This window comes from Cynoglossus semilaevis, chromosome 14 (assembly GCF_000523025.1).
Source record: "Cynoglossus semilaevis isolate Cse_v1.0 chromosome 14, Cse_v1.0, whole genome shotgun sequence".
NCBI lineage: Eukaryota > Metazoa > Chordata > Actinopteri > Pleuronectiformes > Cynoglossidae > Cynoglossus > Cynoglossus semilaevis.
In genome coordinates this window covers 20,584,175-20,602,451 of record NC_024320.1, presented here as the reverse complement: position 1 = coordinate 20,602,451, position 18,277 = coordinate 20,584,175, and the positions used below count along the sequence as shown (strand labels likewise).

Genomic DNA, 18,277 nt, shown 5'->3' with positions numbered 1-18,277 from the left:
GTACTTTAGTTTAACTCACAGGAAGTTTCACATTGCCTTTTTAAATGTTATTTCATTGTTAAAGTCAGGAGTGTTTTTTCAGGCCAAGGAGGCAGCAGGACCCCTGTGGTCACTCCATCCATATAGTCCATACATATTTTCCTTCACTCCTTTTGATGTCACTCCTCTCTGACTGTATTTAAAGAAAAATGATGATATTTTGCTATTGTTGAAAATTTGATCAAACAAATAATTTAAACACAAGAAAATGACAAAGAAAAAACAAATTCTGTTTTTTAGGGCACCCTGCAGGGAGAGCCCCATCAACACCATTGTACCCCAGTGAAGCCTATTCAAGGTTTATTTATATAAACTTATATTAATTTACTTAAAATATTGTCAGTGGAAGAAAGTAGGGATATTTGTTTTATGTTATGTAAAAAAAAACATTATCAACTAATCATGAACAAATATGATCCAGGACGACAGATATCACCACCCCACAGAGAGTTCCTCCTGTTGAACACCTTCATTTCACGCTGTACCTCCTCTCAGCTAAAAATAAAATGGATTCACCACAAATGCTGACATTTACTCAGATCAACACTCACAGTTGTGTCCTCCAGCGTTGCTGATTCTAAAGGCTGTCAGGTTGTGAAGTAGACGTTGAAAGTCAAAGGCCGTCAGCGATGGTTGGAATCTTCTGTCATTTTCATGAAGTCTGAAAGGGAAAAGACAGTAAAAGACGACTCTTCACATACGCTTTCGATACTTTGGTGCTAACGTTGTCACATTTAAACACAAATCAACTGACTCAACTGTCTTGTAGAGAATAAATAAGACTTTAAATTGTGCATCCAACAGAGGTCAAAGAACAGGCTTGTGATCCTGACCGTGGCAGGACTCTGATCTTCCTTTCTTTTTTTTTGGGTATATCCCTAACGTTACATAAAAGTCATTTTTTCCCCCAATCCTAAAACACACTGATCCGGTCTTTACTTCCAACAGTTGTACCTCCAGACAGAGAAGTAAAAAATTCTAAACGTGCTCCAGGTCTTGATCACTGAGCGTTGAGCTGTGACAGAATGTTCTACAGAGACAGACTCTACAGCTATGTTCTGCCTGTTTCATCCCAGGTAACAGTAGAGACGGCGATCGAGAGGCGAGTAACGGTTCAGATGTTGTCTATAGGGCCACACTGGCAAATGTTGGTGGAACGCTTTCCTCTAAAGAAGGGGTGTCAAACATACGGCCTGTGGACCAGAACTGGCCCGCTGGGGTGTTCAATAGGACACACTTGCTTTTTAAAACAAAAAGAAACACACACAAACACCACATGTTCAGGATATAAAATATATCAAATTAAATTTTATAAAATATGAACAAATAATAATAAATATCTAAGAAGGTGAATCAGTAAATTCTAACCCAGGTGTCACTGGACGACGATACACGGTTCAGTTCTACCCCAACACACAGTCAGTCCGTGGATATTTCTCACAACTGTTGGACGTTCCCAGGTGTGGAGACGAAGAAAGAATAACTTCATTCACACAATCAAGTAAGGTGAAGGAAATCCACTTACACACAACTCCTCCTAACAGTAAAAGTGTGCTGAGAAACCAATATGAGTTTCTCACAATTTTTTTCAGTAAATTATTTAGCAACAGCTGCAGAACGGCAGCTGTTAGTAAACAGGTTCTGGGCCCATACGCTGCGCGGCTCTAATCCAAGAGGTTAAAATGTGTTAAAGGCTCCAAAGGAAATCGAGGATGACTTTGATCTTATTTCAGCCTTGGGTTCCTGCTCACCTGAACTCAGAGGGTTACACCTGCGGCTGACCTCTCACCACAAGCACAATTACAAGTTATATTAAATTAAATATAAATAAATGAAGACAACAAAGTATAGATTGGCTTTATACAATCCACTTCACTAAGAACTTTTCAGCTTTTTGTCTTTGCAAATCATTCAGACACACTCTACGTATGGCACGGAGTGTGCGTTTGTGTGTAAATGTTCTGGCATATTCCGGGCCAAAGTCTGTACATTGTCACAGCTGCTCCTTCTCCTCTGGCCCGACATGTGGGCACAGTAATAGAGAGAGGCAATTACAAACTGGGCCCAGAAGCCCTGGTAATGGAGCTGGTCAGTCAGTGATAAGCAGAGTCAGTGTGGAAGTGAACAAACTTCACGCCAGTGTCCTTTTTAATCAGCGCTTAGCAGAGCCATGTTGTAATTAGGCCTCGTCCACGGAGGATGAGAGGAGATCATCAAGAGGAAAAAGGCCCAAAGTGTGTGTGTGTGTGTGTGTGTGTGTGTGTGTAGGAGAATGTGTCCTTACGCTGTGAGCGAAGGTTGAGATACGAGGTGAGTTAAAGTGGAAGACGTAAAAGAAAATATAGATTTAAAGGGGAAACACGACTGTACGGAGGTCTGTTAGTATCTGAAAATAAAATAACTGCAACAATAACAGATAAAATATGACTAAAGTACAAAAGTTTGAAATGTGGTGAAACGTCATTTTAATCTGCTACAAGCATAAGGGGGTCAGAAAGTTCTAAGACAGATGTTATTATAAAAATATATATAAAAAATCTCTCATCTATGTCTCTGACAACATTTACATGTTTTATCAACATGACTTTCTTATGTTGTATTCATCAGGTTTTTATCAAACCCTTAAAAATAATAACATTTAAAACCAGAGCAAACATTAAAGTTTTTTTGTTATTTGTTCAGATTATTTAAACTTTGAGGAAGGATTTGATCTAGCTGCTGGCATTTTTTTTTCTTGACCAAAACGAGCAGATGATTTAGGATTAGATTAGATTAAATCAGATTAGATTTCACACTGGGGAAATTGTCGTGTTGCAGCAACAGAGGGGAGTGTACAAAACAAGAGCGTTTGTGTATAAAACAACATATAACACAATCTAAAGTATATATAAAACAACATATAACACAATCTAAAAAAAGTATCAAATTAAAGCTGCACATTATGTTGAGTTAATGTACAGAAAATGATAAATTGATTTTTTTTCTGACATGTCAGGTGAATGTCTGCCTGATGTGTTTACATAATTTTAATTTCAGACCTGAGATCAGGCAGAAAGTAAGTCTGTGGTGCCAAAGACATCGCCCGAAAAAAAGTCGCTCAAAAACCTTCAGAAAACCTAGTGTAAATAAAGAATATTGTTCCATTTGTCTTGGAGCTTTTTGACTTCCCTCTTGTTAATATTTGTTTTTTAAATAATTAATTCACTTAAATCCCTTCAAAGTGTTCAGTGTGATTTGGGGAGACAGAGTACTACAGTACATCGTCATATTACTGCATGTGCTGTGTCACGTTTTGTACTGTATAAACCTTTTCTACAAACCCGTACGTATGCCATCCATTTGTTGTTTGATGGAAATTAAAGAGTAAGAAATGTTCTTTTTTGTGTTTACAGAAATTTTCCCTGGGAAAAAAAAAACGCAACACCAAAGAATATAACAGCCTGAAAATAAGTGTTTTTCCACCTAAGTGCTAACAGAGAAAAGAAAAACATGGCTTGTCATGGCATGACTGCTGGAGAGGAAACAAAACAGACAGGTGCATTTTCACTAAAACTGTTTCCTCCTAAAACTAAATAGTTTCCAGCAAAAAGCAAAGCTGCGAGGCTGGAACATGTGGGATTGATAGTCTGCTGTGGGCGACTCCTGAGGAGGAACCAATCGAGAATGAAGACTTGAATATGGAAGGAGAGAAATGACGCTGGAGTCTAGTCTTCCAGCTCGTGCCTCCACCTGAGGGTCCAGTTCTCACAGACAACAGCAACAATCACATATTGTAAATTGTGAAAGTGATAACGGCGAGTTCACGGAAATTACTTTTGATGCTATTTTAAAAATAATAATAATAGAATTAAATACAGATCCTGCAGTGACACTGTAGTAACATCTGCTTCAAAAACTCAACAGAAGTTACTTTTGTTATGCACCGTCAATGTTAACTCAGTTATAACTGCAGTACTTATACAGCTTTACTTTGTTTTAGGTACGACTTTACATAAATGAGGAAAAAATATTTTTATCAAACTTCAAGCATTATAGTATATAAGTGTATATATATATATAGTAGTATATCATGTCAGTATTATGTCAGTATACCTCTGATGGTATCATGGTAATATTCTGAGTCAAAACCTTTGTGATAACAATTAACATTTGCATAAAATAGACATATTTATCATTCTGTGTATAAGGCTGTTGAAACTTGATAAAGGTGAAATTATTATTATTATTATTTTTATGAATGGGTGATTAGTTGTGGACAACCATTCAAGTCCCAAGTAAATGTTTTATCGAATCATTTGCACACCAACTAAAAAAAAAAGAAGTACTAACTAAAATCCATTTTTAGTGACTGCACGTTCGACATCCTCTATCAAACATTAAGGCACGAAAGGAATACTTTCAATGACAAACTTGCAATTACCACGCCCCCTCCGACCCTACGCCCAGATACCCCGCGAGGATTCATTCAGTAGTTCTGATTCTAAATGTCACTCAGATGTTTCACACATTTGCACAAAGTCATGTATTTGTTGCTGCTGAGGAACGGGGAAAGACAGGAAGTAAATACATACAGACGTCTTTATGTACACTGTAATTATTTGGCTGGATTTCATTTCTAAAGATAGTTTAGATTAAAAAAAAGTACTCACATATACTGTAGTGTTGACTCAAAATACACAAATCAATAACGATGTCTTTCACAAAAATATTTTCAACAGACCTGGTTACGATGAGTCTGATGCTGATCAGACAAAGATGGAGCCAGAAGCTTGAACAGTAAGGGAAACCAAAGCATAAATAAATCATGTCAAACTTCTAATTTCATCTTTCTCCTTTCTCGGCTCAGTCCTCTATACTAACCATGATTTTATTTCACCAACAGTCTGGGCTCAGCTCAACATATGTATTTGCACAGAGAAGAGCACGGGAAAGATGTGCCGCATGACTGCCACACTTCTGGTTCTTACCAACTGCAAACTGGCTCGCACTTAAAAAAGAAACGTGCAGAGTAGTGGTTAAAAGCCCACCAGTTTCACAGCAAAAAGATGAGAAGGAAAAGAAAACCGCCATCCAGTAGATTACGCTTCATAAAAGCCATTCACCTCCTCCTCTCATCTCCCCTCTGACTCTGAGTCTCCACGCTTCCGTAACATCCTTCATCTGAAATTATCCTTGCAGCAAGTGGGAATTTATACCAGATTAAGAGGTTACAACATCAACCCGCTATGAATCATTCAAACCGATCCAGGGTGTGAGTGTCTCTGCTTATGTTTATTCATGCTTTCAATAAAACTTTAATTTGACTTTTTTTCCAAACGCAATTATTTTTGATGCACATCCCGCGTAAGAATGCTTGGAATCACACTGCCAGATGGCCACGTGAATTAGCTCAAGGTTGTACAGAATCTTCATAAGATTGTCTGAGTGTGTGTGTGTGTGTGTGTGTGAGGAAGTATGAGGAAATGGCAGAAAACGCACTCAAGTGCATCTGTGCATGTACCTGACGATTGTAATGAGATCTGAGCAGAACTTCTCCAGAGAGGCCGACTTAATGATAGTTTTTATCCCACTGCACTTCACTGAGGGAGTCACGTAGCACCTCTTGCCTGGGCTCGTGGTGCTAAGAGGGAACTCATTATTGGAGCTGAGACACCCGACCGTGCCATGAGGGGACCAGAACGAGACAAGATCCTTCACATTTCCTGTCCCAGTCCCGGGCCTGGGTTCTGTGATGGAGATGAAAAAGTGGGAAGCACTGCAGTCTCCACTCAAAAACAATGACTGAAAGAATTAAAGTTACCACTGAAAAATACAGTGTCATTTCCAAAGCTAGAAACTTCCAAAACTGTTAGCTAAAACATTTTTTCTTTTAAACAAGCAGACCTATGTTAACTTTTGATTTTATTAGTTTTTTAGCAATACAAACTTGTAGAGAAAATGTAGAGGAAAAATGTTGTTGTATGTATTTCAGCTTGTTTATAAAAAATAATAAATGAGATTCTACTGCTAATGCCAGAGCCTGTAGCATTTGAACGAAAACAGCTAACCAGAACTAGCACACAATATTAGCGCTGGTCTGGATGTTTTCACCGCATCAGACGATGAAAACACAACTTATCACGGGGGGAGAGTCTATTACACAGCTGTTTAAAAACATTTTGGAAGTACGTTAAAATATGTTGTATATATTTTATATGCAATATTTACCTTACCATAGAAATAATTAAACTGAAAGAGTCACAGCTTTTGTATTAACTGTGGTCAAAATATCACATGTTCATATGTTATCGTATCAGTATCTGCCATAGACACTGAAATGATCTGATCTAAAATTGTACACCACTAATTAACTCCTAAGTCAACATTTGCTGTTATTGTTTTTTTTTTTAATTGCCTTTTTTATTTTTCACTCTTACATAAGCCTTGGAAACCCATCTGTATCCACACCAAACAAATCAGGACTACACTGGGGTTCGTCAAATCTTTCTTTCTCACCCACTCTCACATTACAGCATGAGTATATCGACAACTGTCCAAACTGCCAATAATTGCAGGATGACTTTAGACAACTGAGTCCGAGTTAAAGCCTTCAGTGAAAACACAACCTGCAGGTTTTCTTCTCACTGCAAACTACACAACGAATGATCCTCGTTCCCCGTTTTCACCGATACAACGTTCTTGTAACACAGAAACCTTCCTTCTCTTCAATGTCTTCAGTCGATACATTTCACTGCCTTCACAGATATCACTCAGCAGCATCCGACAGCCCAGCTGCTCATTTCTAACCCAGCGGTGAGCGTGTGATCCCAGATGTACGTTTAATCTCTGCGGAAAGTTTTAAGAGCTAATGAAGTAGAATAGTCTTTCTCTGGAGCAAAGGCAGGACAATGCAGAACTTGGTAGTGCATTACATGAACATGGTCTAATTAAATTTAAGAGGTTGTTTTTTTTGGGGGGTTCATTTTAAACTGTCCCTGTAAAACAGAGAACTCCAAATCCCTTCAAAGAGAAATAAGAGGTCCTTCAGCGTAGGCTTACAGGCAGGAAGTGAAGTTGGTCCGTGGGTCCTGAAAGGGAGAATTAAAGATAGAAGCACATGGGCAGGATTCAAGACAAATTGAAACAAAACAGCATGACAGAGGTGGTGAGTGGGATGAGAAGGATTAGCAGCATTGAAGCCAAGCGGGAAAGTCAAACAGAAATAGGCTGAATAACTGAAACCTCTGTTTTTTTGGTAAGTGTTACCGTGGAGACCAGGCCAGCTGCACCCACTCCCTTCAGGTTTACAGGGTTATTGAGTTCTCTTCAAAGAAAAAAAATTAATTGATTATATGACTGCCTACCCCATGTCTCACAAAAGAGTTCAGCCGCTGTCAAGCACGCACCTCTGGTTGGACACCATTCCCATTAAAGACAAGCAAAAAATAATTTAAAAAAATGCCTGCAGGTGACTATAGAGAAACGCAGCCCCAGAAGAACTGATGGACGTCTGGTGTCATTTGAAAGACCCTACGAAGGATCTCCCACTGGGAAAGTGACAGTGACACAGTCACAAATTGCTTCGGGTCAACGTCAACAACAAACGGACTCTCCAACAGGTCAGAGTAGTTGGTAGCATTTCTTTCCTAGAAAATCGTCGCCTGCCTCCTCCATTATTTCCAATTAGAGCTCGTCTTGATAACAATCAACAACGCGAGGCGGAGAAAAGCACCGCGACTGGAGCTGACAGCAACGCACACGGCTGAAAATTGGCACTTGAATGAGTCGTGTCATAATCTCGCATCAAGAAAGAGTAGAGTCGGAGTTGGCAGACTGCCCAGAACTGGGCTCCTACTGTAACGTTGATGAATATAAGGAGACATTAACGTAGGAATAAAAAAGTACTGAATTAACTGTAACTGCTCAGTTGACAGTTGTTGGGTTTCTCCAACTAAAAGACTTTTTTAAAGTAGGCCTACATTTACTGTTGCCACTACAGGTCTGTCCTGCTGCTGTAACAACAACTGAATTTCTCTGGTTTGGAATAAATAAAGTCTTATCTTTTTTGCTCTCCAGTTTTTAAAACATTCTGTGAACTTATACAGTGGAACCTCGAGATACGAGTGTCTCAACAGACGAGTATTCCGAGATACGAGCAAGCCTTCAAGCACATCTTTACTTTGAGATACGACGCCTCACTTGTTCGTCGACTTCCGTATGATGACCATGGAAATAAAGCATGAAACTGTCGATAAATATGAGAGGAAACATGTTTTTTTACATTTGTTATTAGCACTAAGAAGGGAGTTTTTTAGAGGGCCGGAATGGATACATTTTTGTTTCTGTTATTTCTTACGGGAAAAAACTATGCAAGTTACGAGCTCGGTCCTGGAATGGATTATGCCTGTATCGTATATATATATATATATATGGTGCGTGTGTCTGTGAAAATGTATGTTTAATGACATGAAATGACTCTGTGCCTCCACATCTGTTATTATCTATTATCATCTGTGTGAAAGGGAATGCGTACGTTTGCGCTGTACGTTGCATTCAGTGGTGGGATATTACACAATCCACTTCATCCACCTTGACATTTTAACACTCGAGCTTTTAACAGCAGTTTGGTTTGTAGGTCAAACGCGTTTCAAGCAAAAAAAAAAAAAAAAATCCGTAGTTAAAGAAATTGGAACAAAAACTGAATTCAAACCATTATGTAAGAACTCAGCAATTCACTCTGACGTAGACGCACACACACAGCAGCAAATAAAACTACAAAGAATTACATCTCCAACACCACAGACTTTAAATAAAGAGGAGCACTTTCGTGTTCAAAGGGATGCGTAACTTCAAGTGTTCCTTTTATATGCATATGCTCACATCAATACTTTATTAAAGATTGTTGAAATAACTGCAAAATAGAAAATTGTCCCACAACCCTTGGAACAGAACAGGCCTCATTCGTCTAATAAGTACATCCCAAACTTGTCTCCCCACTTTGGGACAACTTATTCTGCACTGGTCTGCGTCTATATCCAGTTTTATCCAGAATCCAGGGTGAATAATAAAGCGGTGTAAATTTGGTCTTCGCTGCACTCTCCGTGACTCTTCGCTGCTGATGAGGATTCACGTTACTCTGGGTAAGACCATGCGATACATGTAAAAATGTAGGAATGAGAATGCGACGCCGCTGCTGCTGCTGTGTAACTGGCAGGCTTACCTGACAGCCAGGACATGGGAGAGCTGGCTCATCGCTGCTTTCATGTCCTGACATTCTGCTGGGACCGTGACAGCAGAGTCAGTTTGGATAAGCTGTAGTCACTACGTCCGTGTCCAGGATTGTCTCGCTCTGCGGGCTTTGTTATATTTTTAGCATTGTGTGGAGAAAGTCAAGTCAAGAACGTGAATACGGAGAAGAAGGCGCCGATACACAAACTCCACAACAACCGCTTTCATGCTGACACCCAGGCAAACACTGCGGTATTTCTCACAGAAACTCCATTTTAACCCAGACATGAAGAAATGAAGTTTTCCAAACCCGACAAACTTCTGCACGCCTGTGTTACTGTACCTGATGCTGAAGGTGTGCCTTGGAAGGAGGTCAGGGTCGTGTTCGGGCACCAGTTGTGGTGAAAGGTCAGCTGACAGGGCGGTCCCAGGGCCTTGAAGGATCACGGCAACGTTGTCGGGAAGCAGCTCTGAAGTTTCCGAGGTGAAGGTGATGGAGAGGAGCTGACCATAGCTGTAGGCTAGGTGACCTAGGAATATCTCTGGAGGGGGGAGAGACAGAAGAGGTCAAAGGTTAGGTGTCAGTTATTATTTTCTAAAACCATCTCTCACTCACTCTCTCGCTATATACAGAATGTATAAATAAATACATGAAATATATATATATATTTATATATATTTATAAAATTTTACAGTATATTTTTATATATAATATATATATATCACTTCATCAGCCATTTCTCATGAATTACACATAAAAAAGTTCTCCATCAGACAGAAATTCGAAATAATAGACTGCTGTGAAGTTTAGAAAAAAGAAATTTTGCATACAGTATCTCTCTTACGCACATACACATATGTGTGTGTGTGTGTGTTAAAACGTTTTTCGTTAAGAACAGGTTCTTTTTCAGTCCTACTTCTCATTATTATGGTTCCAATCACCACAATTACACAATCAAGGCTTTTATTACTTTTTGAAAAAGTGCACCAACTTTTATGGAGATTATATGTAAATGTAGTACATTTAAAAGTAGCATTATTTAAGAGGCTGAAATCAGAATAATTTTAATGCTTGTGCTCGTGTGTGTGTGTGTGTGTGTGTGTATTCGTACAGCACACAGCTGGAGTCTAAGTGTGATTACCCACCCTCTCATCTTTGGCTCATTACAGAGCATTAACAGGACTTCAAAGACACCACCCCCCCCCCTCCGCTCCTTGTGCTCCTTGTTTGTGAACCATCCCAGAGCATCAACCACCTCCCTCCTCCCCCTCCCCTCCCCTCTCCTCCATCCTTCCAACCTCCGCTCACACAAGTTGTACAGTGTATATGAAAAGCCTATAATCTCATTGTTCCTAAGCATCAGAAGCTGAGACGCCGCCGCCGTTGAAAACATTTGTTCCGCTTAAAAACTGACAAATAAGAGCAGCTACTCTGGCGACTCCGGGCGGGTGAGTGTGCAGAGCTGACAGTGTACACGCTCGGCTGCCACTTTGTTTTCGAGTGCAGCCGCGCGTGAAGTTCAACCCCGGCTCCTTGGAGATTTTTTGGAGAGTGATTTTGCTTTCCAGGGGCATCTTGCATCATTTGGAGCAATTCAGCTGTCCGATCATCTAATATCTGCTCAGCCAACAGCCCTTGTTATTATGGATGGGTTTTTGTTTTTGTTTGACCTGCAGAGTTTTTGTAAAGGGACCACTACGGCTGGGGGTCGCTAAAGTCACCGCAGCATCAAGACGGTACAGAGTAAACAGAGGCACAACAGGGGGAGAGGTGTGAGAGTGAGTGAGTGAGAACTGAGAGGCGTCTGCTCTTCTTCTTCTTCTTGGACCAAAATGCCTCGGTCCAGTCGATGATATTCAAACTGTCTTTGACTCCACAGGCTCTGAAGTTGTTAAACTCCAACAAACTTTAAATTTAACTTGGCTGCTTCTGCCGGTGATGCATAGCGCGGTGACGTGGTGGAGCAATTAGTTTAAGAATGGAATTACTTTTTCAAGTGAAAGCAGAAGCGAACACTCAGTGTGGCTTTTTATACATTATATTGATCCATGGGTTTCATTTATGATATTTATTTGGACCTAGAGTTAAATAAAGTGTTTGCTCATGCAGCGTAATACATCACTGTGTGTATCTGACTTCTCAGAGGCTGCCAGCTTAACCCAATTTAGAAGTCTTGATATTCGTTACTGCTCAGTTTGGAGCCTTAAACTTTTTTTGGGTTGAAGACAGCCATTCATCATTCAGCTCGGCGAGCGGCACGCGCAGGAAATAGAAAACAGGTGGGCGCTCAAAGGTAAATGCCTCAATTACACAACTAATCAATAGCTCTTTCTGTTTTGGGTTCTATACGGCATAATTCATGCCAGCGTGACTCGGGGATTAATAGAAATAGATAATTGCAGCCGTCAAAAACTGGAGAGCAGTTTAACAAACACAAATCATCGGCAGTGAAGACAAAACACTTTTTACTTGAAATGAGCCGTCACAGTCGTGATTGCTGCTCCCTACTGATGCTTAGTGATGACACTGAATAAAAAAAATCAGTCAGTCCCACAGGAAGAGAAGCATAAATTACACACACTGAGACTGGAAAGCTTTTAATGAGCATTTTTCACATCTTTAAAAGAATAAAAAACTACCGACCAAGTGAGGGTGACAGTTCTGAATGAAGACTAATTGTTTGACACCGTTAGGTCTGTCATACCAGTGAAATACAACCCAAAAATGAGTTGAGCTAAAGTCAAATTAGAGGATTGTTTGCACTTCGTGACAACAGTACGGAGGACCAGCAGATATTTACATTTTCCGTGACACACATTATTAGATGGTGAACTTTATTTAAGGAAGTACAACTTTTGCATTTATGAAATCTTGCAGACATAACGCTGCTGCAGCTACACGAAAAAAAAAGTATTTTAGACAACAATTTGTAATGAGTCAAAAGAATCAGAAAGTTCCAGGTGTGATACCACCAACTCCCCAAGACGAGATGGAAAGTCCCAGAGAACGCTCCCACCAACACAACATGAGTCCACAATGTTCACATCAACATATTTTAGATCTCCAACCATCACACAGTAAAGAAAAGCTGTATATTTGACAGCAACATCAACAATTTTATTAGCCTAGCAACAGGAATGTGGGCCGGATGAGTGAGTTTGATCTCAGAGCCAGATGAGATTCATGAGAACTGAGTGGCCCACCTATGAACATTATGACGCAAAGCTCATAAAATGGGCTTCACCAAGACCCTTCATCTTTATTGCTTCCTCAGATGTTTCAGTTCCAAACACAGATACGGAGATGTTTTAGAATCAGTGTTTCTCCTGGAGCTCAACTTTGTTTGTAAAGACTCTCAGTGTGATACATAAGCACTGCTAACTGCTAACTGATTTCTACCAACTAACACAACAAAAGCTCTTGTTTTGATTTTACGTAATGTGGAACACTTCAATGATGCCTCATGTTCTGTTGGGCGACAGAACACAGGACTGTGTTTGTGTGTGTGTGGGCGACAGAACACAGGACTGTGTTTGACTGAATGCTGAACAACTTTGCAAATGACTTAAATGGAAAGCCATCTGATTGGTGTCGTGGCTTTGTACCAGGAGACAGAGGGACATTTCCGAGTGTGTTGCCTGAAAAGCATCGCGCTCAGAATAAAAAACAGCCACGTACTATAACATAAACAGACTTCCAGTTTGGCTGCGGAAGAGCAAAAGACACAGACTGTGTGTGACATTATAGCTTGTGAAGCAGAACAGAATACATACATATACAGTAGTATCTGTGGATGGTGTTCATACTGTAGTGCATGAGGAGGGTTAGAACCAAAGGATTGATCTGGCTCTATGCAACAATTCCCACAGAGACCTACAGACGTGTCAACACACCTTTGGTGTAAATAAGCAACGATGACATTTTGTGTGTGGTACTCGGCAGTACTCAGCAGTACTGCAGTCGTCTTCACTTTTTACTCTACAGTATAGATCAGGACGTCTTAAACAGTGTTGTTTTTGTTTAAAAAAACAACAACAACTATATAATACAACACTGCATCAGTGAATACACAAACAAAACAATTAAGTGCAAAATTAAATCATTACTGACATCTCCTGTAACTACATGTCAATAATGATCATTTCCCAGCCTGGGATCAATGAGGTACATCTATCTATAATGACTGGAGTTTGATTTTTTTTTTTTATAACTCCTCTCTCTCTTACTGTATCTGTCTGTAACAAATTCTGCTGGAAAACAAACAGCAGTCTGTTAAAGATATACTGCTGTTCATTTCTATTTTTACCAGCTTCTTTAGCTGGTCACATGACCCTCAGGCTCCACTCAACAAAGCAGCCTCTGCCAGCAGCTGATCACTGTGGCATTAACTCCATAAGTGAGAACTATCTCAACAGTGGAACATTTGTTCAGAGCAGAACACGGGGCGAGTACCATCGTTTGGGAGTGTAGTGGAGTGTAGTAATGAGTAATGTAATGTTTTATGTTCACAAAAAGTAAAAGTCATCAAATATTACTTGTGAAACCTTTAATCAGAAATATATTCTCTGCATAACAGTGGGTAATGAGCCCGTTAATGCGGCCGTGTGACTAAGCTAATATTCCTCCATAAAATGCCCCCTCACGGCTCCGGCTGCCTGGGCTTCAGGTACAGCTTTGTGCCCATTACTCTGCGGGGGTCACTCTGGTTTCCTTCCTCGAGTTTCTTTCCCTTTGTGATAATTGTGGAACCAAAACTGTAATTACTCACAATCCTAACAGACCATCGGCCCCACTGGCCGCTTTTAATCTAAGGTAATGAATCACCATAAGAACAACAATGAAAGGATTATTCATGCGCAAGTCCGATCCAGGGCCTGTGAACTGCCATGAATTTATATTCATTAAATTGTGGGCATGAAAAATAGAAGGGAATTAGAATTTACACAATTTCTTAATGGTAAAGTGTAGGGCAGGGCTGGTAGAACAAGCTGCTGCGACTAAACATGAGGGGTCAAAAAGTTTCAAGATAAATTACAAGAAAAAGAAAACAAAGTTATTTCTCTACATATTGTCAAATTAGGTGGAAAAACTAAAATCTGACAAGAATTATCTTGTTAGATAATTCCTTTTTTTTGGAATTCTAGAGCAGTGTTTCCAAACTTTTTTTTGAGCCATGGCACAACTACTCCTATTTAGTTTAAGGCAGTGCTGATACTGGCAGGAATTGAAGAAAGACACTCACAAAGCTCTTCTTCAACAGCTGTGATTACCTTTTTTTAGTTTTAATTAACCACCTGCTGCCACCTAGTGGAAGATGATTGAATTGCTCTGACCACCACTCGACCAACAAAGACAAAATAGTTGCAATACATAAAAAATAGTTTGGGATCAATTAGGTGACATTTATCCTATAACTTTTTGACTGTTTTCGACTCTTCCTGCAGGAGTGTACAAATTTGCTGCACTATTTTGTTTTTATTATAAACCAACTGTGATGTCTGGGTGTCCCTGCTCAGACTGCTGCCCCCGCGACCCGGCCCCAGATAAGCGGACGATGATAGACGGATGAATAAACAAACTGTAATAATACACAGACCTCAATAAACATTAAAATTTCACTAATTACTTCTAACTGACAAGGAGACGCAGTGCTGTTATTATTTCCACCGTGACTGAAACCAGATGTTATCAGTTAAATTAAATGGAAGAAAATTTGCACATTAAAAACAATATGCATGTGGTTATAAAGTAAGGTCACACTCATTTAAAAAAAAAAAAATCAAAATGAAATAGGTTATAAAATGTGAACTAAAACCCTGATTTCAATTTCACTAAATATGTTCTCTCTTTACAAAACACAAGTTTATCATTTCTTTCTGAGAAAGAAATAAAGTTTTACTAAGATTTTAAGTTTTATGTTTAAGCTTTTCAAATGAAGTGTTTACTATTATTATTATTAAATTACTTGATAGGAAATATGTGATAGAGCTGTACAGTATACTGCCTGGTATAAATGATGCCTACTGTATATAGCGGTCAATAATGTGATATACAGTAGAATGGAAATAAAGCAAGCCTTAAGATTGTGCCACTCTGTTTCCATTTGGTTTCTATGACTCTGTCAGAATGATGTGGAGTCCATTGACTGTGCTGCTGCTGCTGCTGCTGCTGCTGCTGCTGCTGACACTGGGCCAGGAATCACATAAAGCCAGCATCACATCCAGTGATAGATGCCTATATAACTTGGTGGGAATGGTGGAGGAGCTGACGATCAATCAGCAGCTTCAGACTTTGCTCCGAATGAATTAAATCAACTCTGTTTCAATTAAATCACTAGCGCTTTGCAGTCCCGCTGAGGCACGACCATCGACCACCATGCGGACAGTTTGAAACTAAACTTTAAAGCAGGACTATTGGGACACAACGAGTCCAACGGGCAAAAACTTTACTGCCGCAGACACGGAAACTTAATAGAAGGAAGCTGATGTTGCAAGAAACAAAGAAAAAAAAAATCTTATTTAGCAAAATAAATCTAATCCACCAGTCACTGCTGCCCCCTGCAGTTTATAAATTATAGGACCTGGTTGTTTCCTGTGTCTAGGTCTAGGTCCCTGTCAATCTATAACAGATATGGGCAAACTACGGCCCGTGGGCCAGAAACAGCACACTGGGCTTTCTAATCTGGCACGCCAAACACTGGTACAAGGTATGGTAAAGATGTCAATCCTTCAGACTTCAAATGTGGCAACGTTTCGTTGAAAGTTTAGGTTTATTTATATTATTTGGCACAGCATTCCACATCCAACCAATACTGAACCGACCCACTGGTCAAATTGTGAAACTCATTTTGGCCTGTGAGCCAAAAGGTTCGCCTGTGTCTATTCTATAAGATCGTTTCACTCTGTCCACCTGCGTCTAAGAAACTTTTCCTGTCTTGCGTTCCATAAAATGAAGGTCCAAAATTTCAATCTCTGACTAGCAAATGATCACTTGAATGCCACGCCAAGTCAAAGACAGTGTTGATGGAAACATAAAACACAAAAAATAAATATTCAATACATCAACCATAAATGGAACCCAACCAACCAGTGATCTTGTTGCTGTAAAAGCTAGCGTTCAAACACCATTTTCCACTGTGTGGACCTGTAATTTCATTAGTAGATTATAAATAAACAGCATGGCAGCAAAGTGCTTCAGTTGTCCTCTCAGAGCTTCACTATTGTGCTCCTGCAGTGGTTTGAAAAGTGAATACAATTTGTTATTCTGAACTGCTTTAATCAAAGTAGAGGCCTTTCTCAGCAGCGTCCCATCTTCCATTGAACATCTCCAAAAATGTGCCTTTTTAAACAGACCGTCTCACTATCGCAGCTCCACAGATATCTGATGAGGTGAAGAAAAGCACAGTCTGAGTGGTTCAAGCAGCCCGGTGAAAGACAATTATGTTTGATATGTCTTGAATGATTTATTGTGTTCACGACGACCAAAGATGCAAAAGACAGCGGCGTCGAGTGAAGATGTGTGGAGGCAGCGGAGTGTGGTGGTGCATACTGAGTGGCTGTCAGGAACAGGTATCATCATGTCACCTCCATGCCACCAACAAACCTTCTTCACTTTAGTCAAGGCTACTTGAGTTTCAAGAATTAGCTCACAATTGTTGGAAAAAAGAAATTTGGTTTGACAGAAACATTCATGTGGCCTCTGGGAAGAGTTGTTTTTTAATTAAAAATTGGAAATAAACCAAGGACAACTAAGGGCTGAAAGAGTTAAATATATTTTTTTTATGGCCCGACTAACTATTCTAGTAACAGCAACAGTACTAGACCGTACACAAAAAGGACAGAATTAACAATGAAACTAAATATCCAGGTGATATGAGCTCAACTATTTTTCTTTTTCTTCTTGTTGTTATATATTTAATCCCCCCTCAGGATTTCAATTTCCTTCTCTGCTGATTTTATTTAATGGTTTTTGCTGTAGCTCCGTTCTGTTTTGCTTACTCTTCCAGATGACAAGGCCTCCAGACTGGATTACAAGCAGACCTAGGTGAAGGTAGCTCTCAGCCTGTGTGAAGCTGCAATTGCTTCTTGAATCAGAGTGACAGGGCGCCTGGAGCTTCTCTCAGGGACTTTTGCTCCTCTCTCTCTCTTTCACTCTCCACTTGAACAAAAGAGCAGCCACACGCTGCTTTCTTCTTTTCCACCAGAGGGCTATTTTACAAAAGAATTCTCTTTTTTCACCAGTTCTGTAACTTTTTTTTGTTTCATTCTAGCCTCCCCGCTGCTCAAGGCAACACAGACTGGCCTGTGCTGTGAATGTGAACTGCATCAACATTGTAAACATCACAACAGATGGCAGCGAGGACTTATGTCAGATTATGTCCCCTTCAGCACGAAGCACAGCTCGGCCAAGAGGGCTGTGCTTACTGTCCAGCAAATTCAAGTGCTGACCACGGTTGTTGGACGCAGGTCAAAGCGACTGTTTAGGGATGTGCTCCATGTTTGTCTATGATAGCTGCTGGCAGATGTACTCAAGTGTTCAGTCTGTTGAGTCTCCGGAGGGACTTGAACTCTGTCTGTGTCAACCATCGAGCAGATGTCCGTGGGAATGGGAAGAAGACAAGTGGCAACAAACATGTTCCAGACAAGTTTCATCCAGAAAGCCTAGAATGTTCACAAATGCTATTCCAGACTTGGGATTTTTAATTACTAGCTAGTGACGAGAGCCAACCCTTCACTTCCTGCTAGCATTAACGTGCCTTTAATCAGTGTGCTCAGATTTACTAACGGCCATGACGTGGGGACGTCATCAATAGAGGGAAGGAAAGCACAAATGCTATTCCAGACTCGGGATTTTTAATTACTAGCTAGTGACGAGAGCCAACCCTTCACTTCCTGCTAGCATTAACGTGCCTTTAATCAGTGTGCTCAGATTTACTAACGGCCATGACGTGGGGACGTCATCAATAGAGGGAAGGAAAGCTGTCATTGTGACACAGCACACCACTGCACACAACCAAATGTGACCTCTGCT

At 40.1% G+C, this 18,277-nt stretch overlaps 2 protein-coding genes across 9 annotated transcripts in view; one reads left to right on the top strand and one right to left on the bottom strand.

Moving 5' to 3' along the window:
* dab2ipb (DAB2 interacting protein b) overlaps window positions 1–18,277 on the top strand; it is a 791,247-nt gene that overhangs the window by 712,582 nt on the left and 60,388 nt on the right. The gene's annotated exons all lie outside the window — the stretch shown is intronic.
* The window catches only part of lamc3 (laminin, gamma 3), a 96,022-nt gene that overhangs the window by 33,459 nt on the left and 44,286 nt on the right, over window positions 1–18,277 (bottom strand). Inside the window, exons 10-11 of the mRNA XM_008325779.3 lie at window positions 9,590–9,788; window positions 591–700 (exon numbers count right to left, since the gene is read on the bottom strand). Coding sequence (XP_008324001.1) covers window positions 591–700; window positions 9,590–9,788 — 309 coding nt within the window. The remainder of the gene's footprint in view (window positions 1–590; window positions 701–9,589; window positions 9,789–18,277) is intronic.